This window comes from Malurus melanocephalus, unplaced genomic scaffold (genome assembly GCF_030028575.1).
Source record: "Malurus melanocephalus ecotype Western Australia unplaced genomic scaffold, MMel_1.1 scaffold_511, whole genome shotgun sequence".
Taxonomy (NCBI): Eukaryota; Metazoa; Chordata; class Aves; order Passeriformes; family Maluridae; genus Malurus; species Malurus melanocephalus.
In genome coordinates, this window is record NW_026623743.1 from 126551 (window position 1) to 142969 (window position 16419).

At 57.8% G+C, this 16419-nt stretch overlaps 1 protein-coding gene across 1 annotated transcript in view; it reads right to left on the minus strand.

Annotated features, from left to right (window-relative positions):
- Positions 1 to 2357: 2357 nt before the first annotated feature.
- Positions 2358 to 16419, minus strand: part of SCUBE3 (signal peptide, CUB domain and EGF like domain containing 3) — a 30388-nt gene continuing 16326 nt past the window's right edge. Inside the window, exons 7-23 of the mRNA XM_057381451.1 lie at positions 14865 to 14912; positions 11809 to 11925; positions 9889 to 10011; positions 8624 to 8740; positions 7386 to 7508; positions 7066 to 7200; positions 6699 to 6791; positions 6498 to 6614; positions 6262 to 6423; positions 5816 to 6019; positions 5574 to 5735; positions 5132 to 5299; positions 4882 to 5043; positions 4458 to 4655; positions 3902 to 4054; positions 3640 to 3719; positions 2358 to 3409 (exon numbers count right to left, since the gene is read on the minus strand). Of these exons, the coding sequence (XP_057237434.1) occupies positions 3260 to 3409; positions 3640 to 3719; positions 3902 to 4054; positions 4458 to 4655; positions 4882 to 5043; positions 5132 to 5299; positions 5574 to 5735; positions 5816 to 6019; positions 6262 to 6423; positions 6498 to 6614; positions 6699 to 6791; positions 7066 to 7200; positions 7386 to 7508; positions 8624 to 8740; positions 9889 to 10011; positions 11809 to 11925; positions 14865 to 14912 (2312 nt within the window). The 3' untranslated portion in view covers positions 2358 to 3259. The remainder of the gene's footprint in view (positions 3410 to 3639; positions 3720 to 3901; positions 4055 to 4457; positions 4656 to 4881; positions 5044 to 5131; positions 5300 to 5573; positions 5736 to 5815; positions 6020 to 6261; positions 6424 to 6497; positions 6615 to 6698; positions 6792 to 7065; positions 7201 to 7385; positions 7509 to 8623; positions 8741 to 9888; positions 10012 to 11808; positions 11926 to 14864; positions 14913 to 16419) is intronic.

The following is a 16419-nucleotide window of genomic DNA, read 5'->3' on the forward strand; positions in this document are numbered from 1 at the left end:
TGAAATTTGTTGAATCTAATTAATGCATGTAAATAAATGCATTGTGTGGGGAGTGAAGAGCTTAGGAAAGTGCAGGGTTTAAGCTTCTGGAGGGGGARAAAATATTTTGGGCCCTGGAAAAGCTTGTCAGCATCTGAGGGAACAAAACAATGAAAATAGCTCTGGATCCTGCTGTTAAAAACCTTTAAAATAAGCATCAGAGCCAATTTTTGAAAGATCAACACAACACCAAGAAATTCCATTTAATAATTAAAAAAAGACAATACAAAATGCAAACATTTCTTTTTACAAAGTTCAAATAACATTTTTTTTTCTTTTAATCAAGTGCAAATAACTTCATGAACTACATCTTGCTCATCACTTTAATCGTTTCTGCTGGAGATGGCAAGTCCTGGCCCGCTGCAAAAGGCAGATATAAATACTCCAACATGGAAAAAAAAAAAAAAACAACCCCAAACCCCAACAACTCTCATTTCTCTTGACAGCTTCAAAACCTTGATCCCCGAGGTGGCTGATGTGGGTTTCAGCCTTTCAAACCCTTTCTGAGGTGGGGGTGGGTGAGGAGCAGGGCTGAGCCTCGGTGGGGTGGGCAGCTCCAGGGGCCCTGTGGAATTTTGGGGCTTTTTKGAGCTGTTTGGTAAAAGAAGGGGGAAGCACCGTTGCCAGGTGCCTTTGGCTGTTCCAGGGGCATGTGCTGCCCACCTCATCATTCCAGAACTGCTTTAGGGGAGCAGAGGTGGCTGGTGTAGTGACAAGAGTGACAACCAGGACACTCCAAGGCCCTGATGCCCCACCTTGGACCAGCCAGAGTTAAACAAACTGAAAGGACACTGCAGAGGGCATGAGGGGCTGTGGCACTCCAGGGTTGGTCATTTCTGGGCCGGTTTCATTTTTGCTGTTTTTTTTCCCCCTAAATATGAAGGACCCTTTCAAAGGTCACTGGCCTGCGCCACTGTCCCAGAGCCACAAAACCCCTCCAGATCCCTCCAGCAGCTTTTGTGCATTAGAGCAGCTGCTCTCAGACAGTGACCAAGTGACAAACAGCTCAGCCCGCAGATGTGGAGCTTCCAAACAGGCTGGGAGCCGGCRGCAGGAGGGGAAAATCCACAGCTGGGATGAATCAGGACAGACTTTTCCAACTGACGCATCTTGGGGACAAATCTCAGCCCCTGTGCCAGTGCTCAGCCMGCCCGCAGCCCCTCACAGAGCCCGGGAGAGGCTCTTGGGGTGCTGGAGCAGTGTGGAGCGAGGAGGGAAATGGGCAAGCAGCTGCCTCCCCCAGAAGCAAGAAGAAAGGACCCAGTGGGATGCTCAGAGCAATAAATAATTGGTTTGTTAAAAGCAGGGTTGGGCTCAGGTGCGGGCAAAGGGACAGTGAGRGACAATGGGGACAGGGATGRGAAGTGGCARAGCTACAGAGAAGTCGACCATGTTTAGTCCTGGCAGCTCCAGGTGTTTGASAGGATGAAGATGGAGATGAAGGTGTGGGGAAGGTGACAGCTGAGAACCGGTGGCAGGGCTGGAAAAGTAGGGAGGCCCAGGGAGTAGTTGGAGGGGTGAGTGGTGGCAGCAGTTGCCTGTCCCTGGAGTCCTGTCCATCCACATGAAGATGCCAGGGGGACAAACCCACCAGTGGCGTCCCCCTGGCCATCGGCCCCAGCTGAGCCTGCAAAGCTGGGGGGAGGCAGAGGGCAGTGAAATCGGGATGGGATGGCTCTCCCTTGGGATCTGCACCCCACTCCCGGGGGAGGGGCTCCCACAGCATCGCTGCAGGGTGAGAACACGCAGAGGGACGGGGCCAAAAATGCCTGGTGGGACTCAGAAGCACAAAACCTCCCCAGGTGTGGGAGGGTGGCTCTGCTTCCAGGGATCTCTGTACCTGGGGGAGAGATTTTGGGGCTGAGTGGAGGGTCAGCTCCCCTCTCCTCCCAGCRTGCCCCCCAGACCCAGCCTCAGCAGCTGCTGGCTCGTCCCTGAGCCCTGCAGGGAAGCAAATCAGTTTGCAACAAGCAGGTGACACGGCAGAATTTTGATCCCTCTCGCATCGCCCAAACCGTGGCGGATCAGTCCCAAAAGACTCAGCTCCATCCCCCATGGACGGACCAAGACACCTCCAACTCCCTGCAAAAACTCACCCCATTGCACCRAGCAGGAGAGGCACCGTCTCCCCCCCAAGACATGGGGTTTTATCGGGGACAAATGTGGYAGAAAAGGCCTGAAGTTGCCATCACGCTGGTCAGCGCAGCCCAGGGCTGGGCTTGCTCTGGGTGGATGGTTTTTGTTTTCTTGCAAACACACATTCTCATTTCTCAGGCAGTTATAAATATTGTCGTTTCTAGTAGAAAAAAAAAAAAACCAAAAAAACAAACAACTTCCCTCTAAATAATATAAGGAAGACTCAAATGATTGCACTTAATACATATGAAAAAGGTAGAAAGGAGGATATCCTAGTGCACAAACATTAACTCCTGCTCTTCTCAAAGCTTGCTTTTCCGAGTTACTCTTTGGCAGAGCTTGTAAAAAAGTCTGGTTTCTTGGCACAAGTGTCTGGGGTAGGGGGGGTAAAAATAAAAATCGAACCCGGCTGAAAGTCCTTCTCCTTTGCTCCCTGTTTTCTCCCGTGCAGCCAGACATTGTTCTCCGGGAACGTGGCTTGGCTGCGCTTCCCTCCCAGCACCAGCACGGCTCTCCAGCGGGACAGAGCCACCACGGTGCCGCGCTGGTGGGCTTTGCCGTCTCTCCTTCGCATTTCCTTTCTAATCAAGTCGGCTTTGTCAGTTCTCTTCCCCCRCCCTGACCTCTGCAAAGCGGCGCCGGTAGCCGGGGCCTGGCGCTGCGGTGGACACGGTGTCACCTCCTGTGCCACTCTGCGAGGGCTCCGGGGACCGCAGCCGGCGCCAGCCCCGGGGGCTGCACGGACAGGGACSCCCACACTGTCCTGGGCTGCTGGTGGCACCAACGAACGGGGACAGACCTGGCCTAAAGGAAACCAAAGGGAGGACAGAGGACAGCCAAAGGACCGGTACTTCAGTTTCCTAAAACCTTGGAAGAAGCTGCTTCGGAAGAGGGGAGCGGCTTCACCGGCGGCTGGATGAGACCGGAGCGCAGCTCTGCAGGGAGCGGCAGGGAAATCGTGGGGGGCGAGCAGTGGCGATCCTGCCGGAGCCAGGCGGAGGAAGGAAAAATCAGAAAGGAGAAGGAAAGGAGGAGAGGGTTTCCTTGGCTGCGGGGCGGCCTGGGGCGGCGGGGGCGCGGGGGGCTATTTGTAAGGCCGGAGGAAGCTGGAGACTTTGGAGCGCAGGAGTTTGATGAAGGAGCGGGGAAGCATCTCCTTGTGTTTCTCCGTGTATTTGAAGTAGTTCTGGGGGTGTGCCAGCACATCGAAGAAAGCTTTGATGAGCTTCTTGTCCTGCAGGGAAGCCGAGCCAGAGGGAGATTCAGCATCCCCTGAACTGAAGCTATGGGTTCAAGGAGAGCAGGAGGTACCCCCACAGGGAAGGGGGGCTCCAGCATCCCACACGGCCTGGGGTACCACAGCCCTGGGGCAGGGATGCTCCTGCATCCCCCAAAGCCAGGGTACCACAGCCCTGGGGCAGGGATGTTCCAGCATCCCCCACATCCCCTGGGGGCACCGCTCACCTTGAGGATCTCCTGGTGGTTCTCGGAGGCGTAGAGCCTTCCATCCCGCACGATGTCCTCCACCAGCTGCTCGTAGTCCTCTGCCRAAAAACACAGTCAGGACACGAGCTGCCACTTGTCCCCAAATCTTTTGACCCCRTCCTGCAGTCTACTCCCCCCAAAAACACAGGAGGTGAGAATTAGGGGTAAGCTGGGTCCCAAACTGGGGTGGGGGGCACCAGAATGCTGGGATGGCTGGGATCTCCCTGTACCCTGTGCTCACCGTCATAGGTGACATAGGGGATCTGGAAGCCCCGGGCACTGTTGGCTTCACTGGTTTTGAAGTTGATCCAGAGCTTCCGTGAGCGGGCGGTGAAGGCAATGGGCCTCTCATAGGTCTGGCACGTCTCGTAGGTGGTGATGGAGGATGGGGAGGCTGCAGGGAACACCAAGGGGACACGGGATGCTGGCTGCCCTCAGCAGAGCTACCCCCAGCCTTACTGGGCCATGGGAGCACCAGGGATGGGAACTGTCTGAGCGGGGCAAGGCTGAGCCCTCCCAGCCCTCCTGTTATATACCAGGGATGTTGTTATCCTTTCCTTGCTCTGGAAAGCTCCAAATGGGGCTTTTTACCCCCAAAATGAACRCTGATGCCCAGGTGGGCAGCCTGGCCCATGCACATCCCCTGAGATCCAGCAAAGCACCCAGATGGGAGGGTGATGCTGCTCTCCCCGCTCACCCTATTCCCAAAATTCACCTCCTGCTGCACCAGGCAGCTCTGCCAAACCCCAACCTTTCCCCCCACCCCCCTGAGCACCGCGGCCCGCTCGGTTACCTACAGTTTTTCCGCATGACCAAGACGTCGCCACACTCGTCCTCAGAGGGGAGGAAGATCTCCGGCACCACGATGAGGATCTTGCGCTTGGGCGGGGGGTTGATGTTCCAGGTGCACTCGATRTTGGCGGGGTAATTCCCCGGGTAGTTGGGGGACTCGATGTAGCCCGTGTACTCACCCAGCTCCCCTCCACACTGCCGGTCTGCAGGGCAGGGAGAGCCATTCAGATGGGAGCCAGTGCCTTTGGGGCACTGGGGGGGACATGGTTTACTGGACAAAAGGGCCAGTGTTCCATTAGGCAACCCCCATGCCTGCCTGTGCATACAAAGCACTAAAATGACCCCGAACTCTATTTTACAGGATTTTTAAATACTTTTGAGGAAACACCCCATGTCTGTYCCCCCTTCTGTTGCCCCCAGCTCGCCTACTTTTGCACTGGGACACGGAGGTGGAGCCGTCGAAGTCGGTGGTGGTGTTGCCAGGGCAGGAGATGCAGTAATTCTGCCGAAAGTCGGGCTGGTAGGTGCCCACGGCGCAGCGGATGCAGCGATGGACGCTCGTGTTGTAGTAATGCCCAGGGGAGCACTGCACTGGGGGGCCAGGGAGCACAGGGGGCTGTGTCAGCTGCTGGCACAGCCCTGCGGGGTGGCCCCTTCCCGGGGAGCGGCTCTGACCTACCTTTGGTGTCGCAGTCCTGGAAGGAGAGGGCTCCCTCGTGGCGGGTGGTCAGCCCCCCGCCGCAGGGGAAGCAGAGTGCCCGGCCCACCTCGGGCTGGTAGGACCCACGGGGACACGGCTGGCAGGGCTTGAAGCCATCAGCAGAGTACTGGCCAGGGGGACACTGACCTGCAGGCACAGGCATTGTTCCGTCCTGGCACCCCACATGCCCAGGGTTCTCCTGCCCCATCCCCAGATCCTCTTCCCCCTCAGCCTTGGCAGCACCAGCACATCCAGAGCAAGTGCTGCTCTTCCCAGGGTCCCCTCTAAGTGCTAAACACCCAAAACAGCAACTCCTGTGGGCCCTGGATATGCTCAAGGCTTTCCCCTCTTCTGGCTCATGCTGAGGTTGCAGCCCTGGCCATCCCCGAGTGCCTCCAGCCCCACCCTGTGCCCTCCTTACCCGTGCAGCCGGTGATGTTGGTGGCTCCCATGGGCCCGAAGGTGTCGCCGCGGGGACACAGGTCACAGGAGAGCTGCCCCTCCTTCTCCTGGTAGGTGCCRGGGGGGCAGGGCACGCACTGCTCCGTCTGCCCGTGGTAATAGGTGCCCTGCGAGCAGCTGACTGAGAGCGGGGGGGGACGTCGGTGATGCTGTGGGGGCTGTCACCACCAGGTCCCCTCGTCACCCCACCACRCTCCTTACCACACTTGCTGGCCAGGCGCTGCTGGCCGGGCCCGCAGCTCTCCTGCCGCTCCGGGGCCACGCTCAGCTTCCGGGCCACCTCGTACTCCATCCCCGCGAAGCGCAGCAGGAAACGCTCCTGGTTGATGGATTTCTTCAGGGCTTTGATGGCCGACTTCAGCTTCTTCTCCACTCTCTGTCGCAGGCAGTGTAGGTTGCAGCTGGCTGGGGGATGCAGAGGGGAATGGGGGTACAGGGGGAAATGGATGCAGTAAGAAGGGAGGGATGGGGAGGGAAGCCCAGAAGGATTAAAACCATCCCCAAAATGCTTGGTTGCAAGTGCTACCCARCACATCCCAATCTGGTGCAAGATGAGGATTGGTTTGTCTGTCCCTGCTGCATGAGGATGATGTTTGTCTGTCCCTGGTGTCACCACCCATGACAGGCCAGGCCAGCGTTGTGCTCACCTGTGATCTCATCTGGCTTGATCTCTGCCTCAAACTCCAGCGTGATGCGYGTCACCTCCTTGTTGGGGGAGTTGCGAGCCCGGCGCCCCTTCCCCTTCTTGGACGAGTCACACTTGAGGTTGACGAAGGTGACCTGGCAGTCAGAGCATGGTGCCGAGCCCCCTGCATGCAGGGGACAGGTCAGCACCCCATCCCTGCCAGGGRACAGGCACCCCCATCACCCCATMACCCCTCACCTTGCGTCCCAGCCTTCCCAGCCTCGTCCTGCTTGCCCTTGGCCCGCGGGTGCAGGTGGCACTTGGCATCCTTGATCTTGAAGGAAGCCTTCTGCTTGACGGGCGCAGCCACAGTCTCTGAAAGAAAAGGTGGGTGCTCAGCAACCCGGCGTGGCCTGGCCACACTGGTGGTGGTTGTGGGTGCCCTGGGTGCYCCCTTACCGAGGCACTGCTGGCTGYTGTTGGCGGCTCTGTKCTGGCYRCCCTGCCGCAGGACGGGGGTGCCACAGCTCACCGTGTAGCTGCTGTCCGACTCTGTGAGGGAGGAAAGGCAGGTGCCTGTGCCAGGGTGATGCAGGGGGGCATGGCTGTGCCATGGGGGGATGATGCTCTGCCCCTGACACAGAGATCCTGCACCACGGACACACCCATGGATCCACACCCAGCAATGAGCCCTCCTGAGGAGCCTTCCCTCCCTCCCTCAGCCACTGCACTCTGGCTGTGGAGTCACTCCTCTCCCCTCAGTTTGGACCAGGCAGGGAAATGGGGACCCCCCTGCCYGTGCTGGTGGTGGCACTGGCACCGGTACCTGGCAGAAATCGCGCCTTGGAGGTGCAGGAAAGGGCACAGCTGTCTTTCTTGCCTGTCTTGTTGCAGGTGAGGGTGGCCCGTGGAGGCACCGAACCTGGCAGGCACTTCACCAGCTCCAAGGGACACGCACCAGCTGGTGATGACAATCAGGGATACCCATAGCTGGCACAGCCCAGAGACACAGGAGGGATCTCTGCACCCTCCAGCTCATGGGGCATTCACCGRGGAGGACAGGGTTGCCAGAGCATGGCAGAGGGATCCCAGCCTGGCATCCCAAATCCCCCAATTCCTCCAGCAGCTGTGGGGGCTCCGACGTACCCACACAGTCCTTCTTGTTCCAGTGCAGCTTGCAGCCAGCAGGACACGTGCACTGGTAGCTGCCGGGAGTGTTGATGCAGCCAAATTTGCAGCCACCCCGGTTGATGCTGCACTCGTCGATGTCTGCAGGAGAAAGGAAGAGGCAGCGGGTGAGGGGCAGTGGGTGAGGGGCAGTGGGTGAGGGGCAGCGGGACCCCCAACCTGACACTGAATCACTGCTCTGTCTCAGGGCTGGGATTCTGGATGGATAAATCCATTCCCAGACGGGACGGGGGATCTGCACCACTTCCAGCAGTGCCACCTCCCCACAGCTTTGCCAGCTCCGTGGGGACAGGGACACCCTGGCTTTCAGTGTCCCCAAGGGCTGGGCAGGGATGGGTAGAGCCTATCCAGGCTGAGCCCGGCCCCGGCCCCTGGTGGGCTGCAGGGACAGCAGATGGAGCGGACATGGAAGCACAAAAGGCAGCAGCTCAGCAGCCCTGTCGCTGTCCTCAGCAGGGACCCTCTGCCCTTGTCTCAAACGGGGCGTTGATCCTTTAGGTCTGGCACGAAGCACAGCCAGGGATGGCGCTGCCACAGCCCTCCGTGCCCAGCTCCCCTTTGCTGGGGCATGGGTGGGAGCCATCGATCCCTTTGCTGGGGGGTCACCCCGAGAGCATCCCGGGGGCTGTACCAGCTCACTCTGACTGTGTGAGGAATTCGAGGAAGGTCGCCAACCCTCGCCAGCTGGGCAGCACTGGAGCACCCGAGCTCGCCACCCCGGGCCGCCGGCACCGCTGCCACGACACGCTTCGGCAGCCCCTGCAGAGCATGTTTCATCTGCCTCCCCGCTTCCCGGGCGCAGCACGCCCCCGCCCTTGGGAGCTATCTGCCTTGTGAAATTTAAATCAAATCCTTTTGATGTTCYCCTTCCCACCCCGTCACAGCTCCCTGCCAAAAACGCCGGGGATTTCTCCCTCTCTCCCGCTGCAGACAAGTCGCAAATTGTTCCTGTCGCTCTGTTTGAAGTTGCAGACACCAGCGAGTCTGGCTGTGARCCCCCTCCCTGCCTGGCCTCAGCCCGGGGTGTGCGTGGAACCGACCTTCCCCACGGGCTCTTGGGGTGAGCAGTGTCCCCAGGTGTCCCACAGCAGCCCCATTGGGACCCGAGCCCGGCGGGGTGACAGGCGGGGTGACAGGCAGGGTGACAGGCGGGGTGACCGTGGGTAAACAGGCTGCCAGCAGCCGGCCGGCCCTACCTCCACAGTGGGTGAGCCCGTAGAGCGTGTAGCCCTTGTGGCAGAGGCACTGGAAGCTGCCGGGGGTGTTGATGCAGAGGTGGTCRCAGGTCCGGTCAAAGGAGCACTCATCGATGTCTGGAAGGCAAGAGGAGCAGGTGAGGGCTGGCACGGAATAGGGGCTGTCCAGGGTGCAGGGACTGTCCCCTCCCTYCTCCAAGTGCCCCAGGAAGCTGGAGCTGTGCTGGGATGCTGTGAGACCCTGCACTGGGATGCTCCAAGGATCCAGAACCAGATTGCTCCAGGCATTCAATACCGGGATGCCCCAGCACCCCACGCTCCCAGCCTGTCCCCAAACTCCTCCTCACCCCCTTGGCACAAGCTCCTGCAGCCCCTCTGCGCCTCAAATGAGCCAAACAGGGCCAGCAGCTTGTCCTTGGCATGGGAGGGCTGCAAGAGCCCCTGGCTGCTGCCCGTGCAGGGCAGGGAGGGATCAGGAGGATGCCGTGATCAGGAGGATGCCAGGGAGGATCAGGAGGATGCCAGGGAGGGATCAGGAGGATGCCAGGGAGGGATCAGGAATGCTGTGTGTGGGTGGGTCCTGCCTCGGGGACGGTGCCAGCAATGCCTGCTCACCCCGCGGGCACCTCGCTGGGGCAGGGAGGCCCTGGCTGGGAGGTGAACCCAGCCTGGTGGGCTGGAGCATCATTTCATTGGCTTCATTAAGTTAATTGCTGCGCTCACGTCAAACTCCCAGAGCGCAGAACCTGGACGGAGATGAAAGCAGTGGCAGCCCYGGAGCCTGCCAGCCCTCCCGTTCCCCGGCCGTGTGTTTTTGGGAAGCAGCGCTCAGGCTCATGCACACCTGCCWTGTGACCTTGGCCATGGGCTGTGGGGGCAGCCCAGTGACCTGCTGGGTTTGTGTGGGATGTGTAGAAAGATGTTGGGACAGGGAGAAAAAGGTGGAAGAAGCAGCATGGAGCAGCCAGCTCCCTCTGGAGTGAGCAGGAAGCATCTTCTCCTTCCTCCTGTCCTCCAGAACCGTGAACACTGACATCTGCCTGATTGCTGACCTGAACTCTGCAAGAGCCTGCAAGTCTCTGGCTCTGAGATGGAAAGGCTAAACCCCAGACCAGAACACAAATTCAACTCTAATCCCGCAGTGCAGTCCACAGAGAAGCCCAGAGGAATGAGCAACCAGGACAGAAATTCTCCATGGGAGCAGCAGCCATGGGAGGGTGGGAGACACGGGAGTGCAGGGGGGCTGGCTGCTCCCTGCCCCTTACCTTGGCAGTTCCTCTCGTTTATGAGCAGCTTGTAGCCCTTCTTGCAGCTGCACTCGAAGCTGCCCACCGTGTTCCTGCAGATGTGGTCACAGCCGCCGTTGTTGAGCCGGCACTCGTCAATGTCTGGTGGGGACAAGGGACACCCGTCACCCCCTGGCAAGGGGACAAGGTGACACCCGTCACCTCTCTCTGCCAGGAGAGCTGGGGGCTCTCCTCTGGATGCTATCCCCACCATGAGCTGGGAAATTGAGCCCTTTTGTCACCAGGGGAACGTGGCTGCTGGTTTTCTCTGTGTGCAGCTGAGGAGCCAAAGTGTGACACCAGGCCAGGTCAGGACTCTGGGGTTCAGCTCTCCTTGGAAGTGGTGCAAAATGATTATTTTCYACAGGTCTGAGCATCCCCTGGAGTAGAGCCAGGAGCCCCAAAGGTGACAGCACCAGACCAGAGTTTGCAGACAGGTTTGGGCTGGGGTCTGCTTTAGGGGACCAGGAAGAAAGAGAAAACCAGAGGGGAAACCCCTCCTTCAAAAACAGCCACTCAGCAAAATAACTGCTTTTTAACCCTTGCCTCTCTGCTTGCCATATCCTTCCTTGTTAGAAGGATGATGCACAGTAATTGCAAAGAGCCCCAACAACCTRRAAAGAGGCTGGGATGTGGKKTTTTTTGGTTGTTTTTCTTATTTTTCCACTAATCACWAAATTTATGGCTAGGAAACGACCTGTAAAATGGAAGGAGACCAGGAAGAGGCAGCAGCCTGCCCAGCCCCTCCATCCCCCAGTGCTGGGGCAGCAGCTCTGCCTCGCTGGGGCTGAGGTTTTCTTTSTTTTTATGACTGCGAGGGAGCGAGCTGTAAACCTGCCTGCAGCCATAATAAAACCYCAGACACAGGGGACATGGCTCTGGGTTATTGCACGTCGCTGGAAACTGCAGAATTGGAGARGGGTGGGTGCTCTGATAAAATACCAGGGGCAGGGGGTTCTGGAAGCAGTCAAYAGGTAGACAGGCAGCCAGCAGAGGGACAGGCTTTCCTTTCAGCCGGGGTCAAGTTCTGAGAGCTGCCAAAAGACACAACACAGGCACCGGCCACTCTGAGGGAAGTTTGGGGTGCAGGGAAAGCAGCCTGGACGGCCCTGCCTGGCAGGGGCAGGTGGTTGGGGATGTTGGTGGGACGTGGAGCACCTCAGGGTGTTGTCCCCAAGTGGGACATGGTGCTTGGACCTGGCTGGGCAGTGTCCCCAGAGGGTGCGTCTCAAAGTTGCAGAGAAGGTGTGGTGCACACACAGCACATAACCAGTGGGGCAATGGGGTGGAAGGAGATGGGACAAGGCCCTCTCACCCCACAAGAGCCATGCCAGTGCCTCTGACTTGACCTGACCCCCTTTCCCTCATCCCCATAGGCTTCCCAGGGCATCACGTCACCTCCAAGCCAACCTCCAAAAAGCTCACGTGTCAGAAAGGAAAGGTGTCCCTCCTCCCAAGCAGAGGTTCAATTTGCAATCTCACCAAAGACTTGTTGCCAACACATCAAATATTTACACTTACACCAGTATGAATTGCAACATGTGCATAACAAGGAATGTTAGGTTTCCTAAATTCATCAACTTAACCCAAAATCTCCACTCCCCCTTCCCAATCCTTTACAGGTCTGTGCCTTTGGGATTATGGTTCACTTTCCTTGACAGCAGGTTTACAGCTYGCTCCCTTGTGCTGGGGCAAAGCACGGTGCCCTCAGCAAGGTGTCCCAGTCCCCGTGAAGAGGGTGACTCCTGTCCCCACCTCGTGGATGCAAGCACCGAGCCAGTGAGCAAAGCTGAGCTGAGCTAAATCTGAGCCTTTTTTAAGGGCACTGARGACACAATGGGGGTCTGAGGCACCCAGGGGTGAGCAGAGAGCACCCCAAYCCCGCTCACACCCACCTACCTTTGCATGTCTTCCTGTCAGGCTGGAGCATGAAGCCCATGGGGCAGCTGCAGTGGACACCCGTGGCYGCGTCGTGACACTTGCTGTCACAGCCCCCGTTGTTCACAGCACACGTCTCTGCGTGGRAAGGGGAGAGGAAAGCCGGGGTGAGGGACTGGTGTCCAAAAGGCTGAGGGAGTCACACCCCCCTGATGTCCCCCCCGTGCCACAGCCTGGGAGTGGCAGTGGGTGCAAACCTCCCTGCAGAGCCCACAGAAACCGCCCTTGGCTTCTCACACAACAGCCACGAGAATAATACATTGAATATTACAGAGCCGTGAAATAATGAACACATGGGGGCTGGGTGTCCCCACAAACAGGGCCTCAACACATGGGGGMTGGGTGTCCCCACAAATGGGGCCTCAAGGAGGCACCTTTGGCAGCTCCAAAGAGGAGGAATTCAATTTCCAAGGGACGAGGTCACAGCACTTGTGCAAACGCAGCCASAGGCTGGTCCTRCCWGGAATGCCCAAGCTGTGGCTCCCARGGATGTGGGTGCACAGCCCCAGTCCCCCCGGGGGGGTGGCAGAGTGGTYCTGTCCCCCTCGCTGCCACCAAACCACAAAGCCACGGTGACCCTGTGCCGTCGGTCCCTGACCATCACCCGCTGCTCAGGCACAGTGGCTGGTCCAGTGTCTCGGGCTAATTTGGGAGACGCTTCATATAATTAAAGCACACACTCAGAGGCAGGCAGCATCAGTGGAAAAAAAAATCCAATTGAAAAAAAAAAAAAGCTAATTATTTCAGTATTATCAAAGTCAGCTGTTGCTGGTAGGACTAGAAGGGACACTAATTTAAATGAAGCATTTTCAGCTTGACAGCTTCCCTGTGAGATCAATCCTCAATTTCAACCCTAACCACCAGAACAATGGTTTGAAGTGCATTAAGTTGTTCACAAAGGATAATAAAACATTCCTTTCAGAAGGCTGGTTGCATGGATAAATGAGGCATTTGGGCTTCAAGGAACCCAAGATGAAAATGCCTTGAAGAAATTCCTTGGAAAGAGCAAATCCCAGGTTCTCCTGCTCTTTGCAAGCGCCGCATGGGGTAGGAATGACTGAACCATCCAACCATTCGCCGCGGGGCTGGGGAGCTGGGATCACTCTGTGCTCGTCTTGCCACTGCTATTTTTATGATGTCCCATAWTAAGAGAACAAAAGGGACCATTTTATGAAATTAATCACCAGCACAATTACAAAACCTAACGGCAGGGGAAGGATTTCTGTAGATATTATTCCTCTGGCCAGGTCCTCGCACCACACGTGGCCCAGCCATGCCAGGGCTGTCCTCCCTTCCCTGCGGCGCTGGGTGAGGGACACGGGGAGGGTGACACCKCGCCCAAGGGAAGGGAAACTTTCTGAAAGCCCAGTGAATCATTTGTTCAACGCCAGCCTTTGTTCCGGCAGCTGATGCAGGAGCAGCCTGGGGAGGATTGATTTACCAGGGTCACTGCTGAGATGAGATGATGGGCTCGGTTCAGGTGCCGATGCCAGAGGGATGGAGCCAGAGAGGATGGGGCTCTCCAGAGAGCACAGTGCCCTGGGCTGCTGTCACCGTGCTCCTCCAGCACTCGGGCACCTCTCCTGGCCCCTTCACACCTCTGGCAATTTTGGCTGAGATGTAAAGCCAGTCCCACCCACCATCCCAGAGCAGCTGTCCCGGGTGGCCATTGGCTATGAGCTGAGMTATCACAGCCATAGCACCACTGCAAACCCCTCTGTGATGGGGGAACCCTGTCCTGGGCTTGCAGAAAGCTGGGAGGGGGCTGCAGGGGTACTGAGAGGCACTGGAGGCTGGTGGCACAGGGTTGAGCACTGGGGCAGCCCCGGGGAGCAGCGATTGTTGGACACTGGGACAGCCCAGGGCTGCTCCCAGCCTGGTGTCACTCACTGGGCTCTGGTGAGGGCTCCGAGGGGCAGGGACAGGACAAAGCAGCTCCACACAGACACACACGGACACACAGACAGGCACTCAGATTCTTTTCCACCCTCCCGCATCCCAACTCCGCTCTCACTTCCCGACTCCTGTTCCACGGCACTCCCTGCCCTGCTCAGCACCCTCACTGCAGACACTCTGGCCTCACCTCCACCTGAGAAGAGACAATCCCAGCAGGATGTGATCCCACCAGCCTGAGGGGGCAATTCTGAGGTAATCAAAGAGATTACAACTGGGCTGGCTGGAGTGTGGTGACGGCACAGATCGGGGCTCCCCTCCAGTCCCACCCCTGTGGGAAAGGCTCTGCAGAGCCCCCCAAAAGCTGCAATTGGTGCTCCCTGCTCTCCCAAAACTCCTGGGTGTGCCAGGAGTCTGCCTGCACCCAGCACATCCAAGAACAAGATTCCCCACCACAAACAAGCTGCTGCACCTTCTGCCTCGGTTTCCTTGGTGGCAGAGCAGAGGCATCACCTTACCTTAGTGAAGGGCTTGGAGACCCCACGGGGATGCAAAGMAATCCCTGGGGAGGTGYCCAGCCCCATAAAGGGCYATTTCAGCCCTGTAAAGGGCYATTTCAGSTCTGCACCTCCGGGCTGGGAGCCCMTGAGCACAGCAAGGCCAAACCCTGGGACACCCTGAATGACCCAGAGGGGACCATCCTCCAGCGGGTGAGCTCTAGGAAGGGGCAACTTTGAGAGTGCACAGTGCAGAGATGGGCACAAGCATCCCCCTCCCCACCACGCAGCGCTGGCAGCCCACTGTGAGCTCCTCTTAGGTGTGAGGGGGTCAGCACTGCCACAGCCACCAGAAAGCAGATTGTCACCCCGGCGCCGGGAGCCACCAAAGCAGCRTGAGAGCCCCTATCTCATGCAAGCACAGCGAGGGGAGGGTGCCCTGCTCTGTCCCCAGCCCAGCCCCAGGCTGGCCCTGCAGTTTGGGGTTTGGAAGCAGCAGTGGGGCAGGGTTAGTGAGACATGCGGTTAGCGCAGCAGCTCAGCCCCCGAGCCCCGGCGTGATCTCGAGAGGAGAGACCATCTACGGTTAGACCCCTTCGTAGAGATAGAGAGAACAAAAATATTTACCATTAGAAAACGTCTCAAGGATAACGTGTTGCTGGAAGTGTCTCTCCCCTGTTTAACATTATAAAAAAGTGATTTAGAAACAGTGTCCAGCAGGGAACTCGGTTGGTGTCACACATCAATGGGTTCAACTCTGCTGCCTTTCCAGCCTGGYGGAAACTGTCCCTTTTTGGGCTTTTTCTCTCCCACCTCCCCAGCATTCCATGTCCCTCAGCCTCTCTAAACCCCCTCCAGCTGTGCCGGGCTGGTTGGAGCCCCATGCGAGCGGGAGAAGCGCGTTATGAGGAGCGTTAGTGCAGCCTGTTAGTCTGGGGAGCCAGGTCCTCACCCTGGTTGGGAACAAAACCAGCACGTGCCAGGGCAGGTGGTGATCCCTGAGAGGAGCCAAGTGGATCCTGCCCAGCCATGGGTTTCGGGAAGGCAACTGCATCCCACCGGTGGCACTTGCACCCCTTGGATTTAGCAGCCAAGCCAGCAGTGAGACCAAACCCTGGGTGTTCTTGGGCTGCTCAGCCTCACCCCTGGGTCAGTGCACCCTACACTGACCCAGCAGTGGGTCAGTGCACCCTACCCTGACCCAGCAGAGGGTCCAGAGCTCTGGCAATGCTCCCAGCATGGCCAGTTCCACAAAACTGGGGAGCATCGGCAGTGCCGTCGCAAACCGCCTGGGCGTGGGTCAGGAAATCAGCCATAAAACTYGAGCTGGGTTTAGTTTCCTTCTCCATCTAATCATAATTCTTCCCCATGCACCCCCTCCCCAMTCCATCAGTGCTCGCCGCGAGTGCAACAACCCCAAATATCGGTGGGAGGGAGCTGCAATGATGCCCTGGCTGGTAAATCTTCCCGGAAAGCCAAAATCTGCATCAATTGTGACAGCCATTTTCGCATCTCCCCTGCGGACACTGCACCCTTGGCTGCTGGAGGGCTGTTTTATGTGCTTCTTTTTACTATTTTCTTTTTATTTTTCTTTTAAAGAAAAGACTGCTTTTGGAGCATAAACATAAATACATAAGGTCATGGGCCTCCCCTCCCGGCTCCCCCTCCCCCTCACGCCTGCAGACATGTTGGGAGCCATTAGCGATGGCCCCTGTGCTCAGAGGCATGTTCCTCATTATCTGCATTTTTAAAAGCAGCAATAAAAAGCGGAAAAATGAAAAACACCGGCCGTGGCCTAATGAAACTGTCACTCAGAGGGGCTGATCGTGCTTCCTGCCGCGTGGTGTGATCTGAAGGGAACCTGGACCAGGGGCCTGTCCCGGCAGCCCATCAAACGCACCGCGTACAATTTCAAAGCCCGCGGCCCGGGGAATGACTTTGCGTTTCCCCTCACTGGAAACTTTATGCCCCTTGAAATGATGAAATATTTTGGAGGAAATGGGGAAGGGGCGGTGAAGGGGGCAGTGTGGAGGGGGGAGGGCTGTTTGCTGTGCCCRAGCCATAAAACAAGAAAGGGTGGTTATAAATATCCGAGCAGGTACCTCGGCTGTAAATCTGCTGGCTGGGCATCCCTGCGGGGCGGCTGCTGGCTCCCAGCGGCCAGAGCACCATCCCATGGTGT